The sequence below is a fragment of the Seriola aureovittata genome, chromosome 2, assembly GCF_021018895.1.
Source record: "Seriola aureovittata isolate HTS-2021-v1 ecotype China chromosome 2, ASM2101889v1, whole genome shotgun sequence".
In the NCBI taxonomy this organism is placed as follows: domain Eukaryota; kingdom Metazoa; phylum Chordata; class Actinopteri; order Carangiformes; family Carangidae; genus Seriola; species Seriola aureovittata.
The window spans coordinates 15,862,573-15,880,327 of NC_079365.1; the positions used below are offsets into that span (position 1 = coordinate 15,862,573).

Genomic DNA, 17,755 nt, shown 5'->3' on the forward strand with positions numbered 1-17,755 from the left:
CACGAGGCTGTGTGACAGAATCATAGGTGGACACACAAAGATTGATGTTCCTACAAGGAAACAAAAGGAAGATGTTAAGTTCATGCACTGCTGGGTTAAGTAAACTGAACTTCACACAAACCAAATCAATTGCACTCAAAAAAAAGAAATGCTGGAGAACATTACTGAAGAAGTGACTGAGTTCACAGACGGTCCAGCAGATGTCAGTAGATGTCACAGGATCTGCAAAGATTATATTTGTTGTACACCTCGTAACTTCCATCTCAACTTCTCAAAACCAGACAACAAACCAAACATCTTCCCCCTCAGACTCTCTACAGCGTCTCTCATCCCCTCCATGAATCATTCCCTCATCTGTATCTGTACATCCAGACAATATCTTTCCTTCCATTTCTCGTCAGCTCAGCCTCGTATCCTCCCATCTTTTTTCTCTTGTTCTGTGTAATTAAATTTGAACAGCGAAAGGTTGACTGTCTGTCTGTGCTGCAAAACAAATCGATCATCCCCTTATCTCACAGCCACACATCTGACAATGCTCTGAGGTTAGCGAGAGGCAGACGGCAGAGTGAGAAACTCAGAGGGACATTTCTGAACACATCACAGTGTATTATCATGTATTTGTCAAGCAATTTTTCCCCTTTAAACTTTGACCATGTTCTGTTCTTGAGCTTGGCATCTTTCACCTGGTTCAAAACACGCCTAATTTCTTTCCTCACAATAACTGTTTTCTGATGCAGATTTAGGTTTACTGGGCGATTCTGATATAATTTTAACTGTGTAACTGACTGGGAGAGTGTCCACTCTTTACAGCATGTGACCTCTATGAATTGAAGTGCATCCTAATCTAATTTCACTGGAAGTTTATCTGATTATCTGACAAACCTGACATATTTTTACCCATGTAAACCTTATAAAAAGGTCATGTAACATGATGAACAAGCCTAGGCTACAAGGAGCCTTTATAATAATTAAGTGTGACAGCATTAGTGTTACATATTACATAGTGTATCAAATAAAGCTTACAGAAATAGCAGTACCATTTCCTAACAAGGCACAGCTCTTTTTAATTTAATGTAATTTGTAACTAGTGGCTTACTGAATGGCATTTACTAATACTTTATCTATCAGTTACTAGAGCATTATAAGAAAAATGTTTTGGTTGCCAGGTTGTGGAAAATCACCTTGGTTTGTTGGTGTTTATATTTTCAATTTAATATAGCAGCTATACAATGTACTTCTAAATGTCAGTAATCCATGTGTGCTGCTCTCTCATATTCTACTGGCAGGTCAAGCTGCCAAGTATCTGCTGTTTGCTTGTCTGAGAGAAGGACTCGCATGCAGCTCATTTTACATTACACAGTGCATTAGGTCAGGGTTAAAGAATGGTGTCACCTGGCACGGGGCTCAACAGACTCACACAGCCAGATATAACACAGCAGGGTAATGATAGCTCACAACATTTCACAGGAACGTGTAGGCCTAATACACCCCACACATTAATTTGGTTATTTAGGCTATGTATTTTTCGTGTGTTCGTGTGTGTTCTGTTAAAAAATTTGAAACAAAAATATTTTTCATTTAATATAACGCCCTTTATTGTTTGTTTGTTTGTTTGTTTGTTTACGCAGGAAATTGAACTGTTGTGCGGCCGCGTGAGCGCGCACTTAACGGTTCTGCGCGCGGTCTGGAGTCGGTCGCTCCCACAGACTCACAGAGGCTCCTCACAGCAGCATCACCTCAGCAGCGCAGGGTTCAACTCACAGGTGCTCTTCTCTGCTGCTGTTTATAAAAAATAACCTGCCACTGAAAGTCTTTATTTAATTTTGTACAGAAACTATAAGCGCTCCAGGTCGATCACTGGGAGACGAATTCAACAAACACACCCAAGGAATTAACGGGATTTGTACCTGGAAGGTAGGCAACGAAATTTAAAGCTTGTTGTTTCAAGATGCGCTGTTATTGATTACACGAGGCGACTACACTGTTTGCATGCAGTAATTGCTCATGACAGCTTCGTTTAACAGTTTACAGACAGAAAAAGCAGAGTAGTCAAGTCTAAAATAAACACAACATACACATTAGTTTAGCCACCAAAGCTAAAAGAACAAGGGATCTCACAAAGAGCAACGGGATCATGATACAGATGAGATGAAACTGCTGTGAAAGGACTAGAACATGTGTCCAGTCCAATAATGATGCTGATGCTGACCAGCTCTGGTGTGCAGCTCAGCAGCTCAAGTCGCTCAGGTTAAAAGGTTCCGGTCAGATTCCGTTTAAAACGGATCATATTGACATACAGTACGAGCTTTAGTGACAAAGCCCTGATGGATGAAATCGATGGGAAGACAGCTGAAGTGTGTGTGTAAAGTCAAAGCAGGCTATAGGTCCCTCATTTACATAGTCTAATGAGATATTGGCTTCCTGGGTGGAAAGAAGAAGAGGGCAGCATGTGGGGCATTGTTATGTCACTGTTCTTTATTAAAGTTTTAAAATTCAGCATACATGCAAAAATTAGATGCAACTGAAGCAAACAGCATCCAATCTGCAGGGGAAAGTCCCAAAACTGTTGTGTCTGAGTGTGAGTCAGTCTAAAAGTGTTGATAAACTATGAAATGGTCTGATTAAAGATGCAAATATTTTTCAAGAGCTGTATTTACCATCAGTTTAATGCATATTTTCAATATATACACAATCTAAGTAGGTACAGTAATATTTTGAAAGCTTGTTAAAGACAAACAGAGTGCGTCTTTAACACAGGCAGCACAAGCGTCACTCTGCACCTCACCCATGTTATATGTGTATCATTTATTCATTAAATTAACTCAATAAATCAGCAGTCTGAGTCTGAACAGAAGTCACCCAGAGTCTGCTTTAAACCTTTCCTAAATAAATCCCTCTCTCTTTTTCCAAGATGTGTGGTATGGACGTGGATCTGGACGATGGCGGTTCAGGGGAGGAGGAGAAAGAGGAGGAATTCTGGGTCGGGGAGGGGGTGAAGATGCTGCCCCCTCCCGTGGCCCACAGTGGCGGCAGTGCATGGGGCAGCCGCAGGGGCAGGTGTGGCTGCGTGGCCTGCGGGGCGGCTCTCATCCTCTGGAACCTGTGCATCGTCTTAGCGAGCGCTCTGCTCCTGGCTGTGGTCTTCTCTGTGGTGCTGCTGCCTGCGATGGTGCTGCTCTATGCCGGTTTCCTCTGCCATTCAAGGGTGAGTTGTCAGCAGATATTTCTCTGTTGTTTATTCCCTTTGTAGCAAGGACAGGCTAAGAGGAAACGTCTACTGTTATTCTGGTTGACGGCTGATCCACTGAAGTGATTTGAGATCCAAAATTCAGGCTGTAAAGTTGAATCTGAGCTAATCCTGCCTCTGGATGATTAGTCAGAGGATACTGAGTTTAGGTAGAAGTATAATATCAGACACAAGATACTGTTTACTAGTGGCAGGTATCACGATGGTTCCCAGAGTGCAGTCTTATTCCAATGCAAAATAATGGGATAAGGATTTGGGACACCTGGAGATTGTCAGTGGACAAGTTGTCATCATGCAAATCAAACCATAAGCAGACTGAACTCAGAGGAACAACTATTTCTGTGTAAATCCCTACGATGTCCTGATTTGTTGATTGCAAACATCCAGACATCAGTGTGTGAATGACTGTACTACTGTAGCAACAAAATTTCATGTATTTAAAAAATATTAATATTCTGTGAACTACTAATCACCATGATGGACAATTCCTTGAAAGCTTTGTAATCTAGGCCTAGTGGTCAAAGATGTGTAGCATGTAACTTCCACGTCCCCAGTTCAATTCCAGCTCAGGACATTTCCACATGTCCTTTGTCATATCTGTCAGTAGGCAAAGGCAAAAATGCATTAAAAATATATATTTTTTTTTAAAACACAACAACTTGTAGTACGTGCATTCAGGTGAGGTTTTAAAACATTGCTTCAAAATGCTCAATCCCCCATTTGAGTGCTGGAAGGAACCATTATTGCATGTGATCTCCATCTTTATCTCTCTCAGTGGACAATTGTTTGCTAACATTTACCATTTAAAAGGTGATGTCAATGTTGTGTTGTGTTTGTTTTCGCTGCCCCGGAGTCGCCCCAAAATCAGTCAGTGCAGGTTTGGGAGGTTATGCCTCTGCCCCAACATGACAGTATGATAACAAACCATTTACAGTGAGGAAAGTCTAGGCAAGGAAGCCCATGTTATTTGTGGAGAATGTGAAGATAATTTCAGACAGTCACAGCCTTGAGGGAAAGTGTTCTTGGCAGCGTAATTCCTACGCCTGTACCTGACACCTTCTACTCAAAGTTGTTCAGGATTATTCTTCACGTTTGTGCTTATTACCTTTTATTATGAGCAGCAAGCCCATCCAAGAAGATGACGACTAAACTGAAATGTTGAAGCTTGTCAGACAGTGTTCCCTGTAATGAGGTGAAGAGACATGTACAGCTGTCTTTTGTGGGAGGCAGAGAGATCATCAGTAAAAGGTGGGGAGTGTAGATGTCATGTCAAATCACGCTGTGAAGATCTATAGCCGTGTCCTTGGTTCACCTGACAGGTCATAACGTGACAGAACAAAACAGACAAATTAAGAACATGCGCGAGGATGCAACGAGACTATAATCATGATTAGGGCAGAGCGCGTGTCAGTTCAGAGCAAACAATTGCAGACAATGTCCATCAGGGAGTTCCTCCTATTGTGGCGACAGACTGAACATGGAGAGAGGGACCAACTGAGAAGTGAAGACTGTCTGTTTTGTTGCCGGCACCAACTGTGCACAGACACACTGACAGCACGACAAGGAGCAAAATGCACTCAGTAAGAGCACAGTGTGCACTTGACAGAGTTGTGTGTGTGTGTGCGTGTGTGTGTGTGTATGTGTGTGTGTGTGTGTGTGTGTGTCTGTGTGTGTGTGTGTGTGTGTCTGTGTGTGTGTGTGTGTGTGTGTGTGTGTGTGTGTGTGTCTGTGTGTGTGTGTGTGTGTGTGTGTGTGTGTTAAACACTACTGTTGCTAGGGCTCACAAGAGGAAATCATTACACAAAAAAATATGATCTCACCCCTTGCACTTTCTCTCGTTATCCATTCATTGTTTTTTTCTCTTCCCGCCTCTTTTTTTTAATCTTTTCTTCTCTCTTTCTCCTGCCCTCCCCCGTCTCAGGTGATTGACAGCTCAGAGGGTTAGTGACAGCCCTGAGCCACTTCTTATCTGAACTGTAGAGGGAGACTGGGAGAAACTCTGTCACACCCCACTACCCACACATTCCCACATCTGTACCCAGAGCATATGCAAACACACACATGCACATACTAATCATACTTAGCCAGCGAAGAATTCTACCTGTGACAGAAGAGAAACAGCTCCTGCTGAAGCTAAAACATTCATTACGTCTTATTGTGATCACCTCTGTGTTTGTCCTTGTAGGTCCTTGATGCCCCATCCGCTATCTGCCGTTACCTTGACGACAACAGCTGCTCCGCCCTCATTATCCTGGGCTTTGTGATGATGTCGCCACTCGTGGTTGTGGCGGCCGCAATCTTCTGCGGGCTTCTCCGAAGGTTTCGACTCCTGCTTCTCATTCAGCCGATCTCACGTGCTTGGTACCGAGGGCGGCTGCTAGACTGGGTGAGCAGCGTTCATGCCTGGGTCTGATCGAAACAGAACAGGAGGCGCAGAGGGTTGCAGGATAACAATCAGGATTGATCAGAAAGTTAGATCAGTGTGATATCAACCAGAGAGGAACAAGGGGTAGCGAAATTATCAGGAGAATCATAGAATATGATGCAATTCTATACAATAGTCCTATAATGAATCTAAAGCCGGAGATGAGTTTTTGTTTGTCAGAGAAATGTCAGATCAAATAGATGGTAGCCTGTTAAGGAATAGATTAATATTTTGGGAAATCACTCTTATTTGCTTGGTGAGAGTCTACAACCGGCAGACAGTTAGCTTAGCTTAGCATAAAGACTGGAAATAGGTGAAAACAGCTAGCCTGACGCTGACCAAAGTTAAAAATTTGACTACCAGCACCTCTTAAGAGCACTATTTAACATGTACCTTATGTTTCCTTTGTTTAATCACTACGTAAACAGAAATGTAGCAACAACAAGTTGTTGTTTTATGGGTGGTCATGTACAGGACTATTTCTCAGCCAGGACCAGTCACTTCCTGGAGTCTGTGCTGTCTCTGGCTGGCAAATGACAGGACTCCATTTTAACACCTTGGTTTTGTTCAGATTAAACAAACAAGATATAACGTGTTCATCAGTGAGCTGTAGTGGTGCTGGTAGGTGGATTTTATCAGCTTAAGACATATCCAAGCTAGCAGTTCCCCCTTGTTTCTAGTTTTTGTACTTAGCTAAGCTAATTGCCTCTTGTCTCTAGCTTTATACATCAGTGAGAGTGGTATCAATCTTCTCATTTACCTCTCAGAAAGAAAGCGAATAATTCTGTTTTCCAAAATGTTGAACTATTTCTTCAAGACCAAGTATTGTGGTTTTGCTAAATTGGATTGTATACAGAAATATGGCTTTTATTTTATCTACCCCCGCACATTTCATATTGTGATTTGTTACAAGTACAAAAAATAAGATTGTACTTAAGTTCATTGTAGCAATTTCCACCTTATTTGGCTTTGGAGTAGAAACTGGCTAATTTTCTGTGATTAATAGAGTGATGTCTTTGTACGTTAACCCCACATTGAAAAATCACAAAGTTTCCAAAACATATTGTGCACTCATTTTATCTGAGAGAACAAAATGCATCCTGGGACAGTCCAGAGAGAAAAGAACCACTTAAATCTTTATGGAAAATAAGTGTAGGCTGTCACACAAATAACACTCAAAGAATTGTCATTTTGATGAAGTTATAATTTGAGTCACAAACTGGTTTATGGTGGCAGAATTCAATTACACTTTGTGCATAAAACTGATATTTTTGTGACCCAGCTATATTGACATAGTTACATGTGGCATATTCTCTGAAATTTATTGCTGTGACGTTATTTGTGGTTACGCATTAGAAGTCTAGCAAGAAGTCAAAACATAATTGCAAACATCATATTTGGTGATCTGCTTTGAGTTTAACTTGATCCAGTATTTGGGGCTCATTTTCCTGGGACGTTCAAACACTCTGAAAAACAGGGTGGATGATGTAAATGTTTGATACAAAGCAGCGTATGAGGACTTTAATATTGTCTGTGAGGTGGATTAAATGGAACAGGTTTGAAACAGGTTTATCTGATGTAGCATCATTAGCAGTCTCGTGTTGTGTGGGGGAGGGCCTACATGAAACATTTAATTTTAGTGGATCTTTTAGATCATATTGTGCCATAAAAACACACTTTTCATGATCAAAACAACAGAAGTTGACAGTAAGACAAAGTAATGGCTGTTTAGTGGGAGCCAGGTATTAAGGAGGGATTTTAATTATCAGACCAGGAACTCATTCTACTGCCTCTTTGCTTTCAGGTTATTTAAATTCATCAGCGACGCACACACACACACACACACACACACACACACACACACACACACACACACACACACTGCACATCCTTTTTATCAGCATGTCCTGGCTCTGTAATTAAGTGTTCAGATTTGAGATTTCATTTCTCAGAAGAAAGTCTTAAATCACATTTTATGAGCAGCAGGTATTACATGCCCTGTGCTGTTGGTATCATATTGAAATGTGTTTATTTTTTATTTAAATGTATTTATTTGTGTTGTCTGTTTATGCCCCAGTTTTATAATTTATCCCCCATTGATTGTAAAACCTTTGTTAACATTTATGAATATGTGTTGGTTCTAGTATTTGAGAAAAATGTACAAAAAATAGTTTATTTCTTTCCAGGTTATATGCGAATACATATCACACCTAAAATAATTGAAAAGATTACAGTGGCCAATGTAGGTTTTTTTTTTTGTTCAGCTTTTCATTTTAGTGTTTAGTGACCTTCCATCAATAAAAAGATGACCTTTTTTTCCCAGAATGTCTCTTTTGTGTTGTGACCTGTTTATGAAGGTTTGAAAGATGAGAAGCAAGGCAAGGAAAGTTTATTTTTATAGCACGTTTCATACACAGAGGCAATTCAAAGTGCTTTACATAACAACATAAAAAAGCATTGAAATATAAAAAGATCAAGAAGTATAAATGCATAAAAACAATAAAATACATAAAAATTCACAGTGCCTTTAATAGGCCGAGTGCAATTATTAGCAGCAGTTAAAAGCAGAGGTGAACATAAAAGTCTTTGGCCTGTTTTTAAAGGTAGCCAGAATTGGGACACATCTAAGATCTTCTGGAAATTTAATCCAGTTTTGAAGCAAGTCAAAGATGTGCTTAGGCCCTAAACCATTAAGTCATTTATCGACAAGTAACAACATTTGTAAATCAATTCTTTGAGACACTGGAAGCCAGTGCAGAGATCTGAGAACTGGTGACAACTATAGCAGCAGTATTCTGAATTACCTGTAGCTGCCTCAGTGATGATAAAAGACAAGGTGAATTTGTTTTTCTAGATCTGATTTAGACATGAATCCTCTAATACGTGTTTTGTTTTTAAGATGATAATAGGCCAATTTTGTAATAGACTTGATGTGGGTGTTAACATTTAGATCTGAGTCAATAACACCAAGATTTCTGACTTGGTTTTCAGGAAAATTTGGCACATTTATTAATTAATTTGGTCCATAGTCAATGAGTCAACAGTAGTAGTAGTAGAAGACGCTGGTTGACAGAGCTATGTATAATTGAGTGTCCTAGTTGTGGTATGTGATATTGTTTTCATGCATAAATTAGCCTAGTGGGAGCATACAGAGATTAAATAGGAGAGGTCCAAGACTTGAATCCTGAGGTACTCCACACGTCATCCTAGGACCCTTTGTGATAAATAAATCAAGGGTATGGCCCTGGTTGTGGGTGGGCCTGAAGACATGTTGAGTCAGTCCAAAGGTGAAGAACGAAGTTAAAATTTCAGGGTGATGATTCAGTAAGTACAGACACTCTATTTGTCACGTTTGAGGGGTAAGGCTGGACCCAAATGCAGCCAACACATTGGGGTGAGTGCAAAAATGTTTATTAACAAAATAACTTATAAAACACTTGTGAAACACGGGGAAACACAGGGGATCACAGGAACCAGAAGCACGAGGATGACAAGGACTTAACTGGTAACTCCGTGGACAAACATAGCAGCAGACACCAAGGACAATACAGCAGCAGGCCGAAGCACAAGGTAACACAAGACATACCAACACAGACAAAGGGGAGCACAGAGACTAAATAGACACGAGGGAGGCAAAGGTGATTGAACACATGTGAAACACATTAGGGTGGGGCAGACAATCACCAAACACAGAAACAGGACAAAGACAGGAAGTAAAACCATCAAGACACACAAGGAAACTCAATACAAAATAAATAGGAAGTGACAAAAATCCAAACATAAATGCCATATGCTAACCATGATTATATTCAAATATTATTCAAATCAAGCCAAATTTAAGTAAGATTTTAGTAAGTGAGTAAGATGATTTTAGTGACAGGGTGCAGGGACACAATAGGCTGTTGGAGAACAGCTATAAGGCTTGATGTGTTGACAGAACATGTTGAGTACTGCCTTAGTCCACTTTTTCTATTTCCTATCGAGACAGGAATTGACAAATTACTCAAAAAGCTAAAAGGACATTATGACCTCAATTTCAAAACAAAACATCATGAGAAAGTCTCTGACAGATGACCCTTCTCCCTCTCTGTTTACCTTCTGTCACATTTGTGCAGTACGACTATGTAAATTAGCCAATTATAGGAAATCGTTCGTCCTGATTATTACCAATCTTTCCGTATGATGCATGCAGTCCATTAAATCAGTTCAGCACTCTTCATATTGACAGATACATCATGTTCAGAGAGTCTGCAGTGTTGATATGTCTGGTCACAGTACCAGTCCACAGGCTGTGATTATCAAGCACTTTGTGGTAGCACTTTAAAATATCTGTTTACCAAAAGTTAGGGTTCGGTTTCAAATCAAAGTAACTTTTTGATGCAGAAAAACATTTGACCACAGCACAAGGTAGTGAAAACTGTTGAATACAGAAAGCTGACAATGGTCAGAATCTTGCATACTTATTTTTCAATTATATACAGTAGTTGGTTTTAGTCAAAAAGTCTATTCAGACTATTTTATTGAAGCAAATTAAGCTAAATGCAAATGTCAATATGCTAACAATCTCACAATGACAATGCTAACATGATAATATTTAGCAGGTAATAATAACCATATTAGTTCAGTGTATTAACATGCCAACATTTGCTAATTCACAGAAAACACAAAGTACAGCTGAAGTTGAGGAGAATATTATTAATTTTACAGCTATTTGGTCATGACCTTAAAGTACTGGACAAGTTCAAATTTGAATCTGTCAAAGGTCCAGATCTGCACCAAAATTTAATGGGTTCTTCCCTGGCTGATGCCCCATCCCTTCTCCAAGTTCGATGCAAATCAGCTCAGTTCTTTTTGCATAATCCTTCTGACAAATAAACAGACAGGTGAAAACAAAATGTCAACAATTCATAGGTCAACAACAGGCACAGCATGTGGACTTAGATACTACACAACAAACATATAACAGCCAATGTGCAGGAGGGAAGGGGCAGGTAAAACAACAACCAACATGCTGTTGCCAAAAACAGTCTCACCACAAGGCTCACTCTTTGGCGGTGATGAGCTTTTGACTGAATGACGATCTTCCTCGGCAGATGTTTGACCAATTATTGTGGAATTGTAGAGGTTCAAATTTTCATTTTTCTGAGCACTGTGATGAGTTTTTATCCAAACTGGCATAAAATTGAGACTGAAAGTTCATTATTGACCTTGGAAACAGTAGGTGACAGGAACCAACAACTGAAGAACAAAGATCCGGTTCAGCCACTGGGTGGACCTTGGGGTAAGATATTAGTGAGTGCGAACTTTCAATCGTACCATAAGTTAGTTCTGCAGTCTGTCTTTGAACAAAGTTTCAAGCCATGTGTCTTCACACACAACATAGCTTCATCTGAGTTGATGTTTGCGACAGAGTCAGACAAGGTCAGTTCAATAAAACTGGGCACCTGATTTAGAAATCCTACTAGCATAACATTTACCATCCAGACATGCAGTGCTACTCGCATTAGCTGTCTGCACACTGGGTGACTCAGGGTGCCATTACACTTTGAAGTCCTCTGCATGTATACTGTTTGTTGTGAAGAGGCTGAAATGTGGCTGAGCTTGACTGTGCGGTGCTCGTTTATGGGAGACGGAGAAGAAACAAGCTGGATCTTCTTTTTCTTAGTTAAAAAAAGAAAACTGTTTCACAGTGGGTTGATCACATATAAACATTGTTCGCCATTATGAAGTGGTTGACAATAAGAATAGATGGGGCCATTTAGACCAATATTCAGCATCAAAATGTGTCCACTGTCAAAGCTGTGAATAAATAGTAATGTAGTAAGTTAATTTAATTAAAATGGATATATTTCCAGTCTAGGGTGAGTGAATATCAGAAAACAAGACTAAGCTCCTCCCAGCTCTGTGAGGCTGCACTTGGGCTTTGAGCTAAATGCTAAAATTAGCATGCTAACATGGTCACAATGCTAACTTGCTGATGTTAAACAAAGTGGGCAAAGTGTCATTCTGATAATGATAGCACTACATGAAAAGTTAAAGTGATAGTTTGGGTTATTTGACATGAGGTTGTGTGAGGTGCTTATCTATAGTGTGAGTATTACCGGCAGTAGATTCGGATCAGTGTGTTGCCACTTTGGAGAGGCAGCCAGGAGTACCGGTGCAGAAGCTGAGCGATGTACTGCTGTGGCACAAAATGGCAATCCATTAAATGGTTTTTAAGATATTTCAGTCTGGAAAAAAATGGTGGACTGGACACACTGATTGATCTGCACGGCTAGCATAGCTAAAAATACAAACATCCCTACATATTGAAGCTGATATATGCACCTTCTTTGTGACAAAGGACACAAGTGAGCAACAAATGCATCTGATCTAATCCAATTCCAAATATAAATACCTCACTGACTCTAATTGAATCCATTAGTGTAAGAGTCCTTCCAGCTTCTCTCACCAGTTCCACACATTTTCATTCCATTGAAAATATGGGTTTTCACCGTTGTGTTTCAAAGTGGACTCTAATGGATGCTTCTGTCTGCCTGAGTGCTGCTTATAAAAACAGTCTATTAGACAATGATTCAAAGTAGACGTGTCAAAGAAGAGAATGTATGTAAAGTACTGACTACAATGATTTTCAACTAGCTGGATATTCAAGTTTAGCTCAAATATTTGAGTTAAAATACAACAAACTGACAATCACTAAAGCACAGTGAACCAAATGTGTGCAGACTGTTGGGCCAGGTGTTGTGGTTCGATGGTGATCTTGTACTTTACTGTTAAGAACATCAGCACCTTAGTCACAGACAGATTTTATTGCTATTGTCAAAGTCACAGTAAATATGATCATTACTTGAATGTATATTTTGACACAACTTTCTCATAGACCCACACTCATTGGTTTCCATGACATCTTGCATTTTTCAGGTATTTTCCATGGCAACCAAATGACATCAGAGGAAATACTGATTATATATAATTTATAACTCTAGGAGCGACAGTGTGAACCACAAGGACTAATGTTAATATATGTGTAGCTATATCATGTGTGTGCTGTTGGTATCAAAGTTTCTCATGTAGCAACTTTCTGCAGCGAAGATGATCAAGGCCTCTAAATAATAAAGATGCCACAGTGAGCTGCAGGATTAAAAAAGGAACAGCTTTGTGTAAACATCACCATCTTAAACAAGGTGCTGCAACAGTATTGTAGTTGATCTTCATTATGTTTTGGCCACACAGTCAGCCACAAAGTATTGCAGTTGCACAGTGATGTCTCTTTCATTGCTTTGGTTCTATACTCCAGCACATTTAGATTTAAAAAGAAACGATGACTCTCTGCTGAACAGTCTGGGTCTTTTCCAGAATGCAGAAGGATAATACATCTAAAAATACAGACAAACCAACCCAAGAGTTTTAATGGCCATACTATAGATAAAGATCTTCATACAGTCTATGGGCCAAAAATCTAAATGTTGCTCATTTAAATGCAACTAAGCACTTGAAGAAGAACAGACTAAAGAGACTGAAGGCAAAACGTCTCGCTGCATAGTTAATACACACACACGAGAATGTTATTGATCTTCTCTTCAAAGCCTCGCTAAGAAACAGAATAAGTATATTTCCCAAAATGCCCAAAATGTTCAAAATGTTGAGCCGCTCCTTTAGAGTTGCAGCTGAAAACCACATCACTGTCCGAATAATAAATTTAAAGCCTGTGAATTTATATGTGTCTGTCTATGTATAGATTATATGTTTATTTATAACGAGATCCGGATCTCAATGACAACACGTTCAAATATGATATTTGATAATAATACATCTTGGCTGCACTGTAAATGCCCTCTTTGTTTCAGTTCACAGATTAATGTAATCAGATGAAAAACCTTTGGAGCATTTCATCAAAACCACTTCATTACTGAACATGTCAACAAGAAAAATGGGTTTCTGAATTCAGTCCAAAGCAAACAAAGGAACATTGACAATTGCACACTGTCAACAAATTAATCTGCAGGAGTACAAAAGTGAAAGCACTAATCTTATCAACCAGCACTGGAAAACAAAACAAGAGCTTTATTTACAACACACAGCAGGATTAGCCAATGATGATGTTAGCTGCCCGCAGCCATGTATACATTTTGGTAGATGTTTGTGACCTTCCTCCCTCTGTATCCTCAGGTCTCTCAATGTTCTTCTCAATTATGCCTCCACCTAAACGCTACTTCCAACTGAACTATCATTGCCTCTATTTGAAGAAGGCTAAAATAAAAAAAATGGGTGAAGCATGATTTAAGGTTAAAATATTTTGAATGGACACTGTGTACTTTATTTAATCTGTCTCTGTGGCAGCAGGTGTTTGTGGCGTCTGCATTTGATGTGTGTTAATAAGTGTTGTCCTTGTTCATACAGAACGTGTCACTGTGATGTGTGTGGTTGTTTGGTTTTGTGCCTACACTGTGTGTGCAGTATAATACGATTATGTGTGTTGAAACTGTACCCATTGTGTGCCTCCTTCTACGGGCACGAGTGGCCAAGCAAACAACCACTGTGTTCGTAGTGAGATGTTCACCAGCACCAACAAGCAAACAAATTCAGATTCCTCGTTTTTTCTGCACATCCTGTGGCGGCCAACTGCTGGTGATAAAGCACAGGAGCACAGAGGGATAATTACCAACAGGCAGTGAGGCGCAGAGCCTACAGCAGGCTGTCAGAGGAGACAACACTTCCAGGGTGGGGCGGGGGTGTGGAGAGGTGAAGGCTTTTAATTGGCTAATGAACCTTTTGTCATAAAGTGTTCATTTATACACACTCATCCAATTAGCCTCTGCCATGTAGGAGGTATGGAAACCCTCCAGGGATGTGGAGGAGAAGTAGGTGTTGTCAAGAGCTGGACACGGCACCAAACTGACCCGCCGGCTGGAAGGAAGAGGTTTCACAGTAAAATGGCTTTTGTATGTTAGTACACAAATATTAATGATGGCAATGATGAACAACAAGAAAAAAAAATTGAAGACATAAAATTATAATCACATAAGACTCACAGCTTTGTAGTTTGTACAGTATTCATTGTAGTTCATTCATAGTATTCATAGGACTTTACAGGAATGGGTTTTGTGAATTTTGGGAAAGGCACATATGTGCTTTCTTGCTGAATGTTATATCAGAAGACTGATATGATATCACTCTCATTTCTGTCTGGTAAATATGAAGCTACCGCCAAGAAATGGTTATCTTACCATAAAGACTGGAATAGTTCCGTAATTAACACGTCCACATCACAGTTATTTTACGGATGAAATAAACAAGATAGAACATGTTCATTACTGTGGATTAGAGATGGTGGTGGGCACAAGACTGGATTACCAATGAGGCACCAGAGTCTCATGAGCCCCAAAGGGCCCCAGGTTCACTGTGTTCACAGTTGGTTTGTGTTAAAATGATTTATTGATTAATTGAAACTAAAGGTGCGCCACAAATGCCTTGTGGTCACATCACCTGTAGATGGTCTTTTTGTTGACTGAGTTGTGATTTTGTAGTTCAGTTTTTCTGTGATCATCTTATTGCTAACTATGCTTGTCATTGTACTAGCAGTCTGTGGCTAATGTGTAGCTAACATAACACTGCTAACATTGAATACTGTTGGGATAACAGTTGTGTGTCTTATGTGTTAACATTAGTTTTTCTTAAGGGTCCAAATCATCATGGTATGTGCATGCTATGCTGCGTATGTGTGAATGGTGTGTGAGCAAGTGGAAATGTCAGCAGTCCAGGGGGCTGATGGCTTGCAGGTAAAAACTTAAGTCTTTAAAGAGCACCAGGTGGTTCACTCTTTCCTTCGTGAAATACCTAGCAACAAAAATGGTGTGTTTATGGTCTCCATGGTGATTGAAAGTTGTGCTCGGTAGGTACGCTGAAATAATTGTCCCCCACCTATGTTGCACGCATAAGCACGCTAATGTACACATGCATGAACCTCCGTACCAGTTTGGGGGTTTGAAAATATGGTAACCCTAATTCAGCTCATCTATATATACCAATACACAGTTTATTCAAATTTCCAAATTCATTTTAGCTACTCCTCATTATTTGCTGCTAATTCTTGATGTACTACTCTTGTAGTCTTAAGTCCTTACAGATGCATGGCTTCAACACCTGACTGATTTCATCTCCTCTAGAGCTCCTCTTCCTGGCTGGTTGTGTGATCCTGAGCCTGTGTGATTTTTAGCAAAGGGGTTGTTGAATACAAGGCGTTTTCCTCCGGCTGATTATAATGATAGCACCATATCATTCATTTTTAGGGTTACAGAGGTAATCATGGCTAATCATACTCAGTGCCAAGAATCAGTGTATTCTGTATCACAATATGTGCTCACAATCAAAGGCAATCACGAGAGAGTATTTACAGCGTCGGTTGGTGTAATAAACCTGGTCCATCCCTCTGGGGCTGTGTCTGCTGAAGCTCGGGCTGACTGCAGGAAATGTGCACATGGCCTTTTAAAAAGGAAGATGCTTTAACATTTTAAAACCACTAGTATCAAAGGAAAACACAATCAGAGGTAATAAAAACAACACAACGCAAAAGTAATTTCCTGCCATCATAATGATTTTTGCCTCATCTGTCCACTCTCCCGCTCTCTCTTTGTCTCTTTCTCTTCTGCTTTCTGAAGCACTCTTGTGAAAATGAATCTGTCCTATGAGCCATTTACATCAGGCTCTCTCAATCCATTTTCCACTCTGGTACTCTCCTCCATCTCTCTCTCTCTCTCTCTCTCTCAGACACATACACACTGCTCTTGCTTTCCTGAAACAGAAAATTACAGCTCTCCTGCTATTTACCATCCCATCTACCATTTCTATACTCCCTCTCTCTGTACCTCCCTGTCCTCCATGCACTGCCTTTTTGTTTCTCATATTTTCACAGACCTCAGTCCTTCCAAACTCCTCTCGCTGTCTTCCTTTCCTTTTGTAACTTTTTTTAGCCACTGGCAGCTCTAGGTATGGCAACAAATGTATTTTGTTTATTTCTGACTGAAATCTTTCAACAACTATCAAATGGACTGCCATGAAATTTTGAACACATACTCAGGATCCCCAGAGGATGAATCATACTGACTCTGGGACAATGGGACAGCCTTGATGCATACATGCAATCAGTCTACATCCCTTCAAAGGATGCAGCCCCTGAATGGAGACACGGCTCATGCCTTCCAGTCTGAATATTTAAATGATAATTGTGTCTTGCTACTTTCTATGATGGCCGGCTTTTCACTACCTTCAGGTGTGCATATTCAGAAAAGCTAAATAGCTTTTCCTCCTGACAAGGTCCAACAGCACGACGTATGAACTAGTTCTTTGGGAGCACACTTTGACCTGTTACTGTTTAAATGTCTGCAGGTTTTTTTCATGCACTTGCTTTATTTTTTATTTTTTTAAGGCTTTAAGGTCCCACCATGCCAGTGAAACAGCTACCGTGCTGCTCTCTTGGATTTTTCCAAATTAACCTGTGAACACAGAAGTCTCAGCCCCTGTGTCAGCCACGCTCTGCCTCTTGTTACCCCCCACCTGGGAGAAGAAGATAGCTCCCACTATTACACATTATCTTTCCCCTCTCCTCCAGCTTTTCTCTCATTACTCTCCTTTCACTTTACGGCTTAATACTTTGAGCCGTTACCGAGTGTTGCCGTCCTACCTCGTCTTTCCTATTTTCAGAAAATTAAAATCCATTTTCCATCATTCTGCTCTTGTCTCATTACAGCTTATTCCCCATCTCCTGTGGCTGCAGGATGAAAAGAGGAATCCACTAAGGCTTTTCATGAACACTAATTCCTTCCTCCGTGAGAGACCTGCAGCAGTCAGGAGGGGAGTGCACTGCACCTCCCGGGGTCACTCAGGCCATAACACATAAATCAGAGATGAAAATTCATCTCTGTGCTGATCAAAGGTGTGATCAAAAATGGACAGACTTATGGGTAATAGCTGAACAAGAGTAATGTAAGGAACAGATTATCCACATGAGGATAATCTGTTCCTTTACAGTGAGTATGTTTTAACAATTAAGCGATGGTTTGTGATCAGCAGTTAGTCCAATTCCT

The 17,755-nt window shown here is 40.2% G+C and overlaps 1 protein-coding gene across 2 annotated transcripts; it reads left to right on the forward strand.

Moving 5' to 3' along the window:
- Nucleotides 1-1,483: 1,483 nt before the first annotated feature.
- On the forward strand, nt 1,484-17,613 carry LOC130178109 (transmembrane protein 88). Of its 2 annotated transcripts, XM_056390232.1 has the most exons (4): nt 1,484-1,914; nt 2,912-3,205; nt 5,433-5,633; nt 17,419-17,613. In XM_056390232.1, the coding sequence occupies exons 2-4, from the start codon at nt 2,912-2,914 to the stop codon at nt 17,566-17,568; spliced, it is 645 nt and encodes a 214-aa protein (XP_056246207.1). In that variant the 5' UTR covers nt 1,484-1,914; the 3' UTR covers nt 17,569-17,613. The 2 variants fall into 2 exon arrangements, with proteins under 2 accessions (XP_056246207.1, XP_056246214.1); XM_056390239.1 differs by lacking the exon at nt 17,419-17,613 and having other exon boundaries at nt 1,485-1,914; nt 5,433-7,993.
- The last annotated feature ends 142 nt before the right edge of the window (nt 17,614-17,755 follow it).

Coding starts and splice junctions, on each gene's coding strand:
- LOC130178109 (XM_056390232.1), top strand. CDS start 2,912: ATGTGTGGTATGGACGTGGATCTGGACGATGGCGGTTCAGGGGAGGAG. Junction 3,206..5,432: donor GTTTCCTCTGCCATTCAAGG/GTGAGTTGTCAG, acceptor TTGTCCTTGTAG/GTCCTTGATGCCCCATCCGC. Junction 5,634..17,418: donor GAGGGCGGCTGCTAGACTGG/GTGAGCAGCGTT, acceptor GTCTCATTACAG/CTTATTCCCCATCTCCTGTG.